The sequence below is a fragment of the Triplophysa dalaica genome, chromosome 3 (genome assembly GCF_015846415.1).
Source record: "Triplophysa dalaica isolate WHDGS20190420 chromosome 3, ASM1584641v1, whole genome shotgun sequence".
In the NCBI taxonomy this organism is placed as follows: domain Eukaryota; kingdom Metazoa; phylum Chordata; class Actinopteri; order Cypriniformes; family Nemacheilidae; genus Triplophysa; species Triplophysa dalaica.
Genome location: NC_079544.1, coordinates 8,313,061 through 8,328,752, shown reverse-complemented (window position 1 = coordinate 8,328,752; position 15,692 = coordinate 8,313,061). Strand labels below are relative to the sequence as shown.

The window sequence follows — 15,692 nt, the reverse complement described above, 5'->3', positions numbered from 1 at the left end:
AAGGTGGAACCTCATGCTAGCTCTCCAGCATCTGCTTCCAGCCATGTCTGCAGTAGCAAGCTTGGCAGGATCATCTATAACAATCTATTTTTGTCTTATTCTGCAGCTACACCGGAAAGTGCTTGGATGGGTTTATTTAGTACACCTGGATTAGCATTTAGGAGAGGGCAGCTTTATCGCTGCTCGTTGTACTGGTTCGGTGAGGCGTTTCAATTGTTGATGCTGGTGTCATATTTTTGAGTATTCAGGCAAAGGATAGTCAATATCTGCATATCTGCAGTTGCAAACTTTTCCTGTTGCAGTCTGGGTGTGTGTATGGCTAAATGATGAAAAAATATTTCAACATATGTTCCTTTAGTCTTACACTGTCTATTTTACAAGAGAGAATATGCTTATGTTATTAACCTTATTAGAACCTTCTGACCTCATCTACAACTTTATCCTACTTTATTCTCAGTTACCTCTTTTATATTCGAATCTAGGTACTGTAGCCTGTCCTCTGGAGAATCTTATAGGACCTCTATCCGCTCTCTGATCATAGAATTGCCTTTACCTTTGGAACAGACTTAAGGCTTGGTTCCTACATCTCCTCTCTCGGCTCCCTGCACTACATCTCACACTTTTCCGCTCTCCCTCCTCTTTTGTTATATTGGAGTTTGGCACGGTGCCTGGTATTCTCCATTGATGTCTTCCTACCTCCCTCCTCCCCGCCGTCTCTCCAACTCTGTGAAGTCCACACACTCCGTTTTTGTGGCTGTGGTAAAGGAGGCAGCATGCCCGTGGAATTCAAGTAATGCATTCCACTGGAAACCCCTCCTCTTCTGCATACACACTTGCACACTAAAACCCTCCTGTTGCCGCCCAGCACTGTGCCAGTTGTGTTTGGGTCATTATGTTTGGCGCGTGGCCCTGGATGGGGTGTCCTGCCACCCCTCACCCCCTGCCTGATTCCGCCGGGTTTTGGCAGATGCCTCCTGCTGACTCAGGAACCTAATTTCTATCTCCCGCGCTGCTGGATTGATGAGAAACACTGCTTCCTCTATTCCAACCCATCAGCTTGAACCCCAAACAATATGAAAGAAGTCAATAAAACCTAGCACCTCATCGCCCTCCTTCTATTTCATATTATTGTATTGTTGATTTTCTATTCCTCTATAGTCAGCTTAGAACACACATCCGCAAAGCAGTTATTTTGAGAAAAGGTGGACATTTAATCTGCTAGGATGTCTTTCCGGGTTTCCATTTCATAAAGCTTTTACCCGGCCTCTATTGGAGATCCGTCTGAACAGATCCTCTGGTTGGGCAAGACCTCCTCAGCTTACCTCATTGAAGTCTTTTTTTCGCTTCACAAGTGCTAGAACATCTGAGGAATGACTTTTGCATAAGCTTTTAAAATTATTAAATCTTACTCTAGCGTACAAAATGCAGCTGCTTCTTTCAGCACTTGCCTGCTAGTGCAAGTTGATAGTGGGGTGTGAGTAATGTAACAGGAAACCCCAAAGACCAGCCCTGGAGGCATTTTGGAGGGGGGTGTACAAAATTCCATCCTCCCTCATGGCGGTCAAGGGAAGGGGCCAGTATGCTTTAGTTAGGGGTGTATGTTTTGTGTTTGTTGTTGCTAGTGCACCCGCGGTTCTTCTAAAGGCCTGCCAGGCCCCGCTGGGTCCTCTAATCTCGGCAGTGAAAAAAACACACTTCACTTTCCACCAGAGTTCTGCTGAAGCAGGCCAGTGAAAGGTGCCAGATGTCTCTATCCTGTTTATCCTTCACATTCACATTTGAACGAGCGAGAGGGTTTTTACGTCCTCTAAACCGCACTAGTGGTTCTCTGCTTTGGAGTTGATGGATGTGTAAGGCTTCCAGAGGCTCTGCCTCTACCTGGTGAGGTGGGTTTTTCCAGCTTGCCCGTGGCGGTATGAGCCAGGCGCAGTGGTGCCAAGTTTCGAAGGATCCAGCTGGCACGACTAGGGCCCTTTGTTTTACAACGCTCTGTATTCAGCCCCAGTCACACAATGTTTTGTCACTGGCCTGAGTAGCTATGCGATGGCAACGACCTTGGCAAATGAGCGAGGTGAGAAACGCTGTATTGTGTGAGTGTAATTGTTGCCTGTACATGTAGATACTGCTGCTTAGTTTGTTTATTTTGTTTTCAAAATTTTGTTACCAACTTCCTTAGTGCTTAGATATACTGAAATGTATTCATACTGTCTGACATTTGCCATTCTGCTTTAAACAGCAGGACACGTCTGCAAAGTTTGGCCAACTTCTTGAGTGCACAAGTACTACTTTGGCCAGCTTTCTCACAGAGACCTTCCTTTAGTTGCCCTCTCCAACAGGGACAGAGGGCGATTTATGAATATTCATGCAGCTGTCTTTGGTTACTAAAAGCTGTGCTTAAATCTACATAATTTGTGTTTAAGTGCCTTTCAGATGGCCTTTTCCTTTTTGACACTCTCAAGAAAAGGAGCCATACTTGGTAATCAAGCTGCCATTGTAGGACTGATCCTAACAGCCCAAAAGCTACTCAGATGTTCTGGCTAGAGGCAGCCAGGGGCTTTTTTTAAATCACTTGTGTCTGTGTCCAGACCTTAAAGTGGTTCCAGCTTCATAAACCCTGAATGAGGTGCAATTGTGCGTTGTCAAAGGTTTGGAGAAAATGGAAGGTTATTGAGTTTAGTGGGGTGCTTGCTAGTGTGCATTAGTGCGAGAAACTGCATCTAAATCATTGCAGCGCTTTAGATTGATCAAATTCTCCACACAAGGCTATTTTCCAAGCTGTCGTCAGTGTGCATAGATGTTTTATATGCCTGCATTGATAATATTGCATTAGCAACATTAATTTTATTCTAGTGTTAGCGAACTGGTCGTTTTTGTCCCTCCTGGCTTGCCATAGAGAGATTGCTATTGGTGAGCTGCTCTTTTCAGACCTTCAGGGCTGTTTTAATGAATGGATGTCTGGCAATAGGCCCTTCTTTGTACATAGAGCCCAGCTAAAGTGCATTGTGTTGTATTGTTAACAAAGCATTTCCTATTATTCTGCACAGTTTTACATAATTTTTCCAAATGTTTTTGGTTTTCACAATGTAAAATGCCAATGATCAAACAATGTTTTAACTAAAATAATAATCTGTCCTGCTTAGTTTAATGTGATCAATCTGTCACTATGCTACTTTTAACTTAATCAGTTTTCAACAAACTTTACAAAGGGAACCGTTCTGTGCAATAGTCCTGCTTTTATCGACCGCTATCTCTCACCAGGCCTCCTGGTTTAGGTCTCCGTGAGCTTGGGTTGGCATTGGCACCAGCATCCTTACTCGGCATCCCTCTATCTCCTATCTGTTCTTTCCTGCTCTCGTCTCAGTTTGGCCTGCCGATCTCCCAGCAGTGGCGGTCGCGTTGGGCCCAGCTTCCAAGCTGACGCCTGCTAACCGCTGACGGCTCTTTGTGGGCAACAATAGCAGGCCAGGCCCCAGCCTGAGGCCTAGACAAACCCGTCAACAACAAAAGGGGCCTGTGAATCAGAGGCCCAGTGGGCAGCCGGTGCAGCGGGAATAAAGCAGGTCAGGGCCAGATTAAGAGTGCTGAGGCGAACACAGCGCAGGGCTAACGGGTGCATGCCAGCTCAAAAGGCACTCCTGAAAGAGACGGAGGGAGGGAGACCGCAGACAATGAGAAGTTTGGAGGGGGGATAGTCAGAGGAGGAGCATTTGTAATTAGAGATGCTGCCATTGCTGTCTCAGCTGATTCCTTAGCCGTGCACACCTTCAGGGTCTCATCACCGTTATGCATGCAAAAGCAAAGCAAAGCTGGAAGGGTTTGTTGAAATTACTCTTTTGTGTATGTGCTCCCCTCCCTTGTTTTTGTTCTTGTCCATATGCTTAACTTGGTTTGATGAGCATTTTCCTGAAGGGAAAAAAGAGGAGGGGCTGACTAGATGGGGTGTTATGGCACTTATTAAAAAACAGTTTGCTGAAGCTGAAATTGCTGTCATTGATGGAATGATGTGAGGGTTGGTAAATCATGGCAATTTTAATTATAGGATGACACAGCAAAGTTGATCTGTTATGATTAAGGCCTTTTTATATGAAAGCGAGAGAGAGAGGGTGAATAGTTTGGAGGACAGAGGGAAGGAAATGCAGGCGAAGTAACACTGCTGGGACAAGCCCAGAGTACATATTGACATTTTCCAACCTTGTAGATGTAAACACAAAGCGCACAACAGATGTAAGCCTATTGGTACTCAGAAGCTTTTTTCCGTCTTTTATCTAATACTGGTTTTACAACTGCGGGGCAAACTGAAGTCATAGCTTCTTGTAGGAAACGGTTTAAGATGGTGTTCTGTCATCATAGGGTTTGACTTTTTAAGGCATACACGAGTCATGCATTTATTTTATTTCCTTCTTTCATATTGATTTGGATTTTTTGTTTGGGATGATGACTCATAAAATGTAAGCTTCTTAAAGCATTATCTATCAGTCCAGGCTATGCTTCTAGTGTGAGTGCTGCTCAAAAGAGCTATTGTGTCCGGCACATTGCTGCTTGTCAATTGCAGGCAAGCAGATGGTTTGTACACATTCGCATATTAAACAGAATCGAGTCTACATTTAGGGAAATGAGCAGTAAAAGGCCAAAACGTCCACACTGGACGGGTGCTCTGAGGACGCATGCTGATGCACGGTGGCACATGCTGGTTGGCTGTTCACGGACAATCCATCACTGATCTGGGAACGAGCGGGCCAGTGACCTTTCTTAGCTGTCAGATTGTCTTATACACGCAGACTGCCCCCAGAATGCTACAAAACAATATACAATGATCTCTGCATGTGGTTTGGTACTGCCTGTGAGATCAAGGTCAGCTTTATTTATAGAGGACACTTGTTTTATATCAGTGTGTTGTCTATATCGGTTCCTTTTTTATCTATATTTTTGGATTAAGCAGGCAAATGAGAACGTAACAAGACATTCATTTCTGTTGCATGTTTGCCAAGATAATATGAATGGTTATTTGTTTTATTTCTTACATCTTCTACAATGGAGGGACGGCTCTGGTATTAAAATTTAAAGTTCTATGTACAGTAGATCACACCTTTTTTTGGAAAAAGCATACTTTTTCTAATAATCAGTGGAACGGAAACATATGCATATTCAACTCGCTTTATAGACGGAATAGAAGAAAACCTTGAACAGAAATAACAATGAAAGGATATCCCACCGCCCCTCTTTCCATACTGCACTGTTTCACTTCAAGTGCATCTGCTTTTATCTCAAGCAGGACATCTGGTTGTGCTTACGGCCTGTCCAAATGTGCGATTCATCTCCTCCTTTTTGCCCGTACGCCTTCAAATTCATCCGCCTCTGTGGCTTGTTTTTAGCCTTCATCGGGCGAATTATCAGAGAATAAAAGCTCTTCAGCCAGGGCTAGTTTGCATCAGATGCTAAATTGTTGGTTTTGAACTCCCCGGCGCTGTATGATTAGCCCGGCTTTAATTCCCCCCTTCACTTATGCACACGGTTTAAGCTAATGCATGCTGTGTACGACTTGCTATAATCTGAGATTTCTGATGAAGTCTGACCCGGTGCCCAGGGTAGCCTGCTGAAAGGGAGGCTGATTTTGAGCCCTGCGAGCCTCCTTTTCTTAAAGGTTCCCAATTCAGTGGGTCAGAAATCAGTTACTTGTGATTGTGACAAATGACTCAAGCACAGGGTCTGGGGATGGTGTTTGATGGACATCACAAATGAATCAATCACGCCTTTATCAGATTCGATAGAAGCCCCCTGCGCACAGCTCAATGTGTGTGCCCGTGCATATGCATGTCTGTTGTGTGGAGATATATGGGTGGGGGAGTTGGGATACTGATGCGGTGTTAACCATATTGCTGCTGGAACAGATGGAATATAGAAAGGTGGGGAGGGGTGGGAATCTCTCGTGCATGGAGCATTGGCCCAGTGCCTGCCATAAAGGACCCGGTTTGGCCTCCACGGCTGATTAGAGGTTAATGGTTTAAGAGTGTGTAGGGACTTTGCAGCCATTGGCTGAAAAGCTCGCGAGTGGGTGTGTCCGAGGGGGTTGACAGATGGCGCAGATAGAGTTAGGCTACAAGTAAATGAATGAAAAGGGGGACTCCTCTCTTCTTGGTTCGCCTCCTCTCTAGTTCCCCGATCAGTGGCCATTGCTGTATACAGTGGTGTAGCTCTCCCCAACAGATGGCCACTGGAGCTCAGTGGCTAAAATGACTCTGAAAGCCCAGGCTGGATGAGCGTGCATTAGCAGGCATCGCCAGCAGATTTGTAATGACTGTTACACATACACAGAGGATCACAACGTGGACGGGTGACTCTGTTGTGTCGCGATGATGCTAAGCTAGCCGCAAAGTTTGGCGCAGAGATAAGAGTCGACCCGGGAGCGTAGTATCCGGAGAGAAAAACCTCTCATGTCATACGGATGGTGACATGTAAGCCCCCAACGTTTCCCAAGGGGCACGTTATTAAAACAGAGCTCTGGTCGGAAACTCTTATTAATTTTAGCAAAGCCCATGACATTTTTTTGCGTTTTTTTGTGTAACAATCATTTTATGTACATAAATATCTAATTACCTGTAGGGTATATAAATATACTTTTTTGCATCTTGTGTGTACTGTATATAAAAGGACGCACATCTGTTTTTAGCGCTTCACTGCCGTTGGAGTTTGGTTTGGTGTTCTAGTTTCTTCTGTCATCAATAGCTCAACATGTGTTCGTGCCACAAAGACTCACCTACTTTTCTTTGCTCTCATTCTACAGTACACATTAAACTATACTCTTATCGTTTCCGGCCCAAACCTTGTGTACATCCAACTAGCCAGTTTAACAGGCCTCTCAAGAACGATGCAACCACACATGTGAAAGATATGGTTTGTGTGTGCCTACAATGAGAGATATTAATTACCGTTTTCTTCTAGATGATGTTGCACGGGTCATTGTGACTGACACCAACACTCCATCTGCTTATGACATCCATCCTCGCTCCATTTCCCAGCACAGTTCATCTCTCTTTATCCCCTCAGCTTTGACTGCTCTCATCCAGGTAGTAAACGATCGGAAGGGGGGAAGGGTGCGCTCATGGTGTAAGCATAGATGAGGTTAGCCTGAAAAGAGCAGTCGTGGAGAGGATGATGGTGCAGCATTCAGTGCTGCGTCTGAGCAACAAAAGACCTGGTAGAAAGGGTGGGGGGAGAGTTGAGAGACAGGGAATAGAAAGACAAGGAGGGCTCTTCATGTCCATCAGGAGCAGATGCATGCCCTCTCCAATGCAACCCCTGTCACATGAGCCTATGGGCTCATCTGCTCCTCTATAACCCCACCGACAAGCACACACGTCATAGATACCGTCGTGTTGAAATTCGCAGGCTAGCTCATACTTGAGATTGAACTCTGAGTGTAAAGTTACTTATTGATATGGTGGGGTAGAAATGATAAGAAATTAAGTTAATACATATATTTGCCTTCTTTCTTGTCCTAAGTGATCTCTCTGCAAGAACCAATACGAAAACTGTGTATCTGATCAAGGGTGACACATGGGAGGAATAGACTCAAACAGCAAAGGATAGTGATGTGACTCCTTTTAAAAACACCTGGGAGATTTACAGCACTGAGATCTACTTCTATCAGCCACCATCACTGCAAACATTATAGTTGTAGGGAGGCTCATTCGGCAACGGTTGGTTGCATTTGATACCGGGTGGGATGCGTGTCCTTCATGTGACAAATGCGGCCCAGTCTTTGGAAAGGTCAAGCAAAACTGATGGTGTTAGCCAGCTTAGTATGGTGTGGTGTCTCAACTGTTGTTTTTCAGTTTGAGATAATGCACAATCAGATAATGGAAAGTTTCGCCATAAAGGCACCCTCATCGCCTCAAGCATTTTTGAAATGTAAAACATTTTGCACTTTGCATGCATTTTGGTAGGCAAGATTATGCTTTGTTTGCCTTGCAAAAGTGCATTGGCCCAAACGCTTGTGTTAAGACCCAAAACAGGCTGTTTAAACCTTCCTGGCTCACTGTTTACAAGGAGTAAAATTTAAAATGATGTCCGTACATTACCGTGAAGCACAGCTTGCTCACTTTTGCCGTAGCTCTTTAAAGAAAATTGAGCCTCATCAATGCACTCCTCTCCATTCTTACACACTGCAGTAAATCTTTGTCTCTCTAACCAAATTCGCTTTGAACTTCGCATTGTGCCAAAAGTAATTTGCAACACATAGGGGCACTCCCTCTCCTTTTTCTGTCTTTTATCAAAATGAAAACAGACATCACCATAAACTCCCCTTAATCAGATGGCTCTGTTGTGTTGGCTGTGCCTGAAAGGCTTTGGCAGTAAATTGGACGTCGGATTTCTTTTCTGCAAAATCTCTGGCTGAGGAGGGGTCCGACTTCTCAGAAGAACTCGTCTGGAAAAGCCTTTTGTGGGATTTGGCAAGGGAACAGCCGGCTTTGCTCATGCTTATTAGGCACCCCTGTCGCACCAGTCGAACCCTAGAATTAATTGTGATGTGGAGGTTGTCTGTCTGTCTGCATGTGTATATATATTGGGGCTCATTGTGGATACCTTTTAGCTCTGGTATGGTATGTTCTGGTCATATAGAGCTTTAGTCATTAGCCGGACACATTTCTGGGCCATATGGGCTGGTAACCAAAGCCTTGCCCTGCCCATTTCTGTAGACAGCCTGTTTCTAGATTCATGTCTGCTGTGTGTTGACTGCAAGGCTGCTTGAATTTTGGCCTTGTCACTAGTGATTTGAGATTCAAATTTTCTCTTTTTCTTTGTATGCTGATGTAATGTCATTCCTCTGTGTTGTGAAAAAAGTCTGAGTTGCAATGGTTAAGTGTGATACAGTCCTTCTATTCTCCCAGCACCCTTCCATTGGCTTATATTATAAAAAATGTAGCGGTTGGAGTGAAGAGCGAGCCCACCTATTGGCCACCAAGATGTGCATATGGTATTTCTTGATTCTTTCCGATTTTTCTGTTTCCTTGAAGTCTAAAATGAAGCTTTGTTTCTGTGGGCATTGATCTCCATGTTTAGGGGATGTGTTGCTGAGGCTTGAACTGAAACTGTCTAGAATTATGCTTGAATTACAGTTTCTCTTTGTGTATGAAATCAACAGTAATTATCTTGTGTATTAGACAACCCTGAAAACAATGATTTAGAGAAGTAGTTTTAGTAACTTTTGGAAATAGTTTACATATTTAATTTGGTGTGAAATTTGAAGAGCCGGAGTAGCCGGTCTCCTAGAGGTTGTTAATGTTTTATATACTGTAACTTAAAGATAGATTATCCTCTGCAATTGGATAACATCTTCCTATGGCTATATATGTTGAACCTATCACCTGTCTTGCGGTTTGGTAACCACGAGTTACCAAACTATTATCTTGCACACTCAAACAATCAGATTAGGGTTTGGTAGCATTCTAGTTTCACGTTAAGCAGGTTAGCAGGTTCTGGTTACCACCCATGACTTACTACCTCCATCCATGTTCACAAAATGTTAATGATTAGGTTAATGATTAAGATTTCAGTGTAAGTCACTGTTAATTAAACATTTTCTCTCTTCCTCTCCAGGTTTTCACCTCAGTGGCACAGTCACGGAGCCGGCCACGCAATCTGACCCGGAGACCACGCACAAGGTGGCCATCAGCTTCGACCGTTGTAAGATCACCTCAGTAACATGCGGATGCGGCAACCGCGACATCTTCTATTGCGCGCACGTGGTGGCGCTGTCCTTATACCGCATCCGCAAACCCGAACAAGTCAAACTGCGGCTGCCCATCTCAGAGACACTCTTCCAGATGAACAGAGACCAGCTGCAGAAGCTGGTGCAGTATCTTATCACGGCCCACCACACGGAAGTGCTGCCCACCGCCCAAAAACTGGCTGACGAGATCCTGTCCTCCAACTCTGAGATCAACCAAGTACACGGTGAGAACCGTACAAACAATTTGTTGTAAATGATGATATGGTTATCTTGTTTAGGGCGGGTGAACTATTTCGTTAAGACTTTGGAGATGATAAGGCCAGGTAGTTTAGATCTTTTTCTGTTTCCTGCAATAGTTACTCCACCAATCTCTTCCTGAACATCTATCCAAGGAGCCCCAAAACAAGGAAGTCCATCCTCTTAGCCTTTGACCTTGTTTTGAATAGGACTGAAGGGGTCAGGCAGAAGCCCCTTATCAATGTTTAATCAGTGGCTTCATTTAGACTCTGGAATGTGCAGAATGTGTTAACCTGCCAATATGTGGGCCTCGGGCAGATCAAAAGTCAACCGCACACCTACACTCAAGTCCTTCTTATAAGGACACACAGCACCCTCTGTTTAAAGATCATAAGCCCCTCACCAAACCCAATGTAGCTATTAGAAAACCATTATGCTAATAATTTATAATTATGCCTAGTACAATGGTGTGCTGGGGTTTCCTTCTCAGTCTGGTTTGGAGTATCAACTTATTTCAGTTTGATCCATTTCACTTGTATTTTACACTGAGCAAAGCAGCTGGCTCCATAGATATCTTGTGTATTGAGATACTCCTGAAGTGTATAATGCCAGTGTCACATATCGCTGATAGTTTACAGTATGTATGTTATTATGGCTCCCGTAAATCCATCCAAACCTTTTAAAAGCTAATCTCTACCTCAAGATGGATCCTCTTATCATATAACACATGCCAAGGACAGGGGAGACGTGCAAGCAATGCAGAATTCAATTTTTGGCTTCCATATATAGCATTTATATATGTTTAGTACCAGCAGGGGTACCAGTAGGGGACCAACCGGCAGATCAGCTCAGTGCAGGCTGTATATGAAGCAGGTTCACTGTCTTTAAGTGGAATTCAATAGAGCCAAATGTGCTGATGTGTTTTGTTCTGGAAAAGGGGGCTGTAAACCTAAAGTGCATTGACATATTGGAAATACAGTAAGACCTGCCTCAGATAAAGTGATTGCCTCTAATGCATTCCGCTTTTCTTCCCTTTATTTCCCTTTTTTGCAAATCATTGTGCGACGCTTATTGAAAAGCAAAATGATTCTCGCCGTAGCTCTGTGGCGGAACGCAATCTTTCGAGAATCAAGCCTTGATAGCTGTGATTTGACTCGCCTCTATTCAGTGCTGTTATTATCAGTTTATTTTGGTCAAGAAATATGAGCATTCAATTTCTACAAACAGGAAGTGATATTATTGATTTACTTTGTGGTTTAAAGGAAACTGGCTCCGGCAGTTCTATTTTTCAGTATGTTAAGAAAGCATATAAGCATCTTTTTTCATTCCTGTTATTATTTTATTTGTAAGTTGTAAAAGCCTATCTCAAGCTTCCTCTGTTAAATGATACATGTTATTGCTGCAAGTATTTAAAGTAACAGGGTGTGTTTTTCTTCCAGGAGCCCCTGATCCCACAGCAGGGGCCAGTATTGATGATGAGAACTGCTGGCACCTGGATGAGGAGCAAGTGAGGGAACAGGTCAAGCAGTTTCTCTCTCAGGGAGGATACTATGGCTCAGGCAAGCAGCTAAACTCCATGTTTGCCAAGGTGAGACCTTATCGCTGTGTGCAAGTGTGATGCTCTGTGCCATCATAGTGAATTATGTGTCCATGAAATCCTGTGAGGTCAATTTAAATCAATGCATTTTAATTAAATGTCAAACTGACTCTTATTTTCAATAGCCAGTGCACATCATTGCTTTTGCTGTCGTATATCTATAGATATGATAGTCTATTATTCTGTCTTTTTTATTGTTAAATCCAGTGCTCTTTTAAATACATAGGCATTTTAAGCTGAAAGCAATAGTTTCAGCTAAACACTAATGCTATTTCTCCTATACAAGATGCTTTCCATTCTAATTTGTTTGGCTTTTTTTTTTAAAGGATAATTTTTGTTTATATAAATATATATGTATTGAAAGTTGTGTGTGCATTAGTTCTGTTTATTGCACGTCAGGTTAAAGAGAGATTTGCGTGTGTGTTTGTGCACAGGTAAGGGAGATGCTGCGGATGCGAGATTCTAATGGGGCACGGATGCTCACTCTTATCACAGAGCAGTTTATGGCTGACCCACGATTGTCACTATGGCGACAGCAAGGCACAGGCATGACCGATAAATGCCGACAACTGTGGGACGAGCTTGGTGAGTTCTGCTTAATGTAATTTACCTGAAACCCCATTCACACAGACCACTGATCCCAAAAAATTGCCTTAAAATTGCCAGAGTGCCTTCTGTGTGAACGTAAATGAATCCCGGATTGATCTGAAAAGTGATTCCTAAAAACACAGAAAGGAAATATATTTCACCGTGATCAACCCATATTTTCACGTAAAAAAAGCACATTGCATTACAGATATTACGTCACGTGTCTTTACGGGATCTTCACGGGATGTGTGTGAACCCACCTACAGATTCCAGAAAATCACTGGCAGTTTGAATGAACAAAATCTAACGTTCCCTGGACAAATTCCTGGACACATTTTCCATGTATTTTCCAGGATCTCTGTGTGAAAAGGGCTTAAGTAATGTGTGTTTAGGGTATGAACAAACAAAGAATGATTAAAATATATTTTAAAAAATTTTGATGTTGTTTCGGGTACAGCAAAAAGATCAAGATTTGCTGAAGTGCGTTGTGCATCATCCTGAGAAGTTTATATTCTGCATCCCCTTTTTCCTGGCAGTTTTGTAATAGCTCAGTATAAAAAAAAAACAAAGCTCCACTTCTCCAATCTCATCTGAATTCTGACATGCATCCACTCCTTATCACTCTTTTACGGTTCGATAGAAGTGAACCTTAATCATTAGTACTTACTTTTCTGCTCTTTGGTTCAATATCGCTAGCCTTAAGCACATCTGTCTGTATAGCGTCTTGACCCCCAACAGTTTGGGCAGGAGTAGTGGATCAGGGAGGTGCATGCAGAAGACTTGCCACTCGCCTCTATTGGGATGGTATGAAAGGGCCAGGATCAATGAGCTTTAAAGCAGACTCCCATTGATTAGGCCATTTAAAGAGGTTGATGGGAGCACATCCTGAAGAGGCTATTTTGAGCAGGACTTAGCTGCTTGTGTTGCTGCCTCCCCTCCCTCTTTCTCCAAAACGGTTGTAGATGTAAACAATTCATCCCTTTTGGGATGACCGAACACTCTGATTTCTTTAGAGAAGGCTTCTTGGCTCACTACTATGACCAGTTCACCTAAACAAATGTGCAGACAGATCAGAATTGAATTTGACAGTCGTGATGATTGGCTGGAACTCAGCAATTCAGCCAATCAGTGGTGGTGTATATGACAGCGATGGAAAAAGATGCAGGCTCGCCATCTGTTACCTAGATACAAAAAAGGCAATGCAACCCTGCCAGTTACACAAGCCCACCAGACTACCCTACACCTGCCAAATTTCATGCACTGATCAGCACCGATGTTCGGTGTTTATGCGCTAGAATGTCTTGCTTTTAAATGCACCAATTTTTCCTTTTTTCTTTTACAAAACAACCTACAGCTTCCAGTGCTTAATGGGTTGAAAAGTATCTCAAACTTGAAAAAGAAGCATGATTCTCACCTGTTTCCGGCTCCTTTTAAAATGCACACTTCAGTTCTAAAGACCGCTGTGTGCTGTGAATTTGCAGGTGCGCTGTGGGTGTGTATTGTGCTGAACCCACACTGTAAGAGCGAAGAGAAGAACGCCTGGCTGAGACAGCTGAAGAAGTGGGGAGACATGGACATCTGCCCTCTAGAGGATGGCAATTACGGCAGCGAGCTGCCCAACATCACCAATGCCCTGCCACAGAGCAACCTGGCTCAGGGTTAGTCTATGTTCTGTTGATACAATCCTGAAGTCTTCTTCTTCCTCTCTTCTTTCAATGTCTAATGGTATAACAACCGTGTTTTTGATTAACTATGTGCAGACTCACTGGCCCGGCCTAGAAGAACAGTGTTCACGAGAGCCATGGAAGCTTGTGACCTGCACTGGCAGGACAGTCATTTGCAAAGAATCATCAGCAGTGACTTCTATATGTCTCCAGCCTACCAGAGAGAGGGAGAGAGTCTGCTCTTCAACCCCCAGGGCCTGCCACTGTGGCTTGGTGAGTGTGACGGGATTCCATTTCGGATCACATAATCCCCAAAAAAAATGAAGCCTATTTTTAGCACCGTTTAGATGGTTTGTATTGGCTCGTATGCCCCCCGGAAATTCTTATTAATGTTAATGTGTCTGGATTTGTTTTGTAAAGTGAACTTAAATTAAGGGCAATGCAACAAATGTTGCCATAATTTACAAATACTTGGCGAAATGAGAGTCTGAGGTTTTGCCTCTCAGTAGGTTCCCGGTTGGTGTTGTAATCCGTCTGATTTCACTTCTGCTTGGTCCAGAAGTTAAAATTAGAGGCTTCAATAAAGTTTTGACCTAATTGTGCAACTTAAACCCAAGTCTGACACTCAAATATAACAAGACAGAACGAATTACAACTGTCCCAATAAGAAGCGCTCCATCATGTTAATACTTTGTCATGTGACGTATGTTCCAGATCATGTGCCTACAGCATGCGCCAGGGTTGATGCCCTGCGTTCCCATGGTTACCCCCGAGAAGCCTTGCGACTGGGTGTTGCCATAATCAATACCCTGCGGCTTCAACAACAACGGCATTTAGACATTTACAAACATCAGAAGAAAGGTAACATAACTTTTTCGTGTGATTTTGTAATGATAAGCTTTAAAATTTCTTTAAAAAATCAGGAACCATGAATGTAATGCATCGAAATGCACTGTTTTTGTCGAATGTGTCCAATATCTCTCTCTCTTACTGCAGAGCTGCTGCAGAGAGGAATGACCAACACCACCAATCTAGAGGGATGGGTTGGCCACCCCCTCGACCCCATTGGCTGCCTTTTCACCACCCTCACGGAGACGTGTCGAGTGGAGGATGACAATACCATGGATACCGGAGGTACACAATTATAGGCTGTCAGTGCGCCTGCAATCTTCTGTCTTTTTATGACTCCTCGAGACGCCTTGAGCATTATTCAGTTTCTCGCTCAGCAACTGGCCTGTCTTTTAGAGCTTCATTCATTCTTCTAGAGCCCCATCTCTCCAGTCTTTACAATTGGCCTCCTTTTTGAGCTGTGTTAAGGGGAGCTATTGTATCAGAAAGGTCATTCTTCCCACACTGTTGTGTAAAACGTATAAAATCAATCAGCATTTGCATTCCATACATCCCTTCAGGCTCAAACCAATGAAAAGTGCTAGCCATTGTATTCCTGTAGTGAGGAACCCACAGAGAGGCATTGTGTGCCTGAATAATACTGGCAAATGGTACTGTGACTTGGAAGAGTTTGTGCATATCCGTGAGCCTGTCCCGTTGTAGCTCTCCCCTTTTGGCCATACTGCAATGGGGCCGGGTTGTGTGTATGTGCTTGTTGTGTATGACAGTGTATGTTTGTGTGTGTGCTGGAAAGCGTCGTTCTTTGTTTGACTCTTTTGCACAGTTGGAAACATCTGGCATGTGCTGGGATGGGGGTGGGCTCTCGGCTTTATCCAATAAGATTGTCTGGAGGTCAGGATCTTAGCTTAGCAAGTCCAGCAACAGCAGCTGTAGCAGCGTGGAAAGCCAAAACAATGCTCTCTCTAACCTATCTAGTATCTTGACTAAGAAAAAAATTCATGCAATTTACTCTAAATTTGTCTTTCTT

At 43.6% G+C, this 15,692-nt stretch overlaps 1 protein-coding gene across 1 annotated transcript in view; it reads left to right on the top strand.

Annotated features, from left to right (window-relative positions):
• Positions 1-15,692, top strand: part of zswim5 (zinc finger, SWIM-type containing 5) — a 35,893-nt gene that overhangs the window by 14,221 nt on the left and 5,980 nt on the right. The window contains exons 2-8 of the mRNA XM_056743490.1: positions 9,598-9,954; positions 11,407-11,555; positions 11,999-12,149; positions 13,634-13,810; positions 13,913-14,089; positions 14,531-14,677; positions 14,813-14,950. Coding sequence (XP_056599468.1) covers positions 9,598-9,954; positions 11,407-11,555; positions 11,999-12,149; positions 13,634-13,810; positions 13,913-14,089; positions 14,531-14,677; positions 14,813-14,950 — 1,296 coding nt within the window. The remainder of the gene's footprint in view (positions 1-9,597; positions 9,955-11,406; positions 11,556-11,998; positions 12,150-13,633; positions 13,811-13,912; positions 14,090-14,530; positions 14,678-14,812; positions 14,951-15,692) is intronic.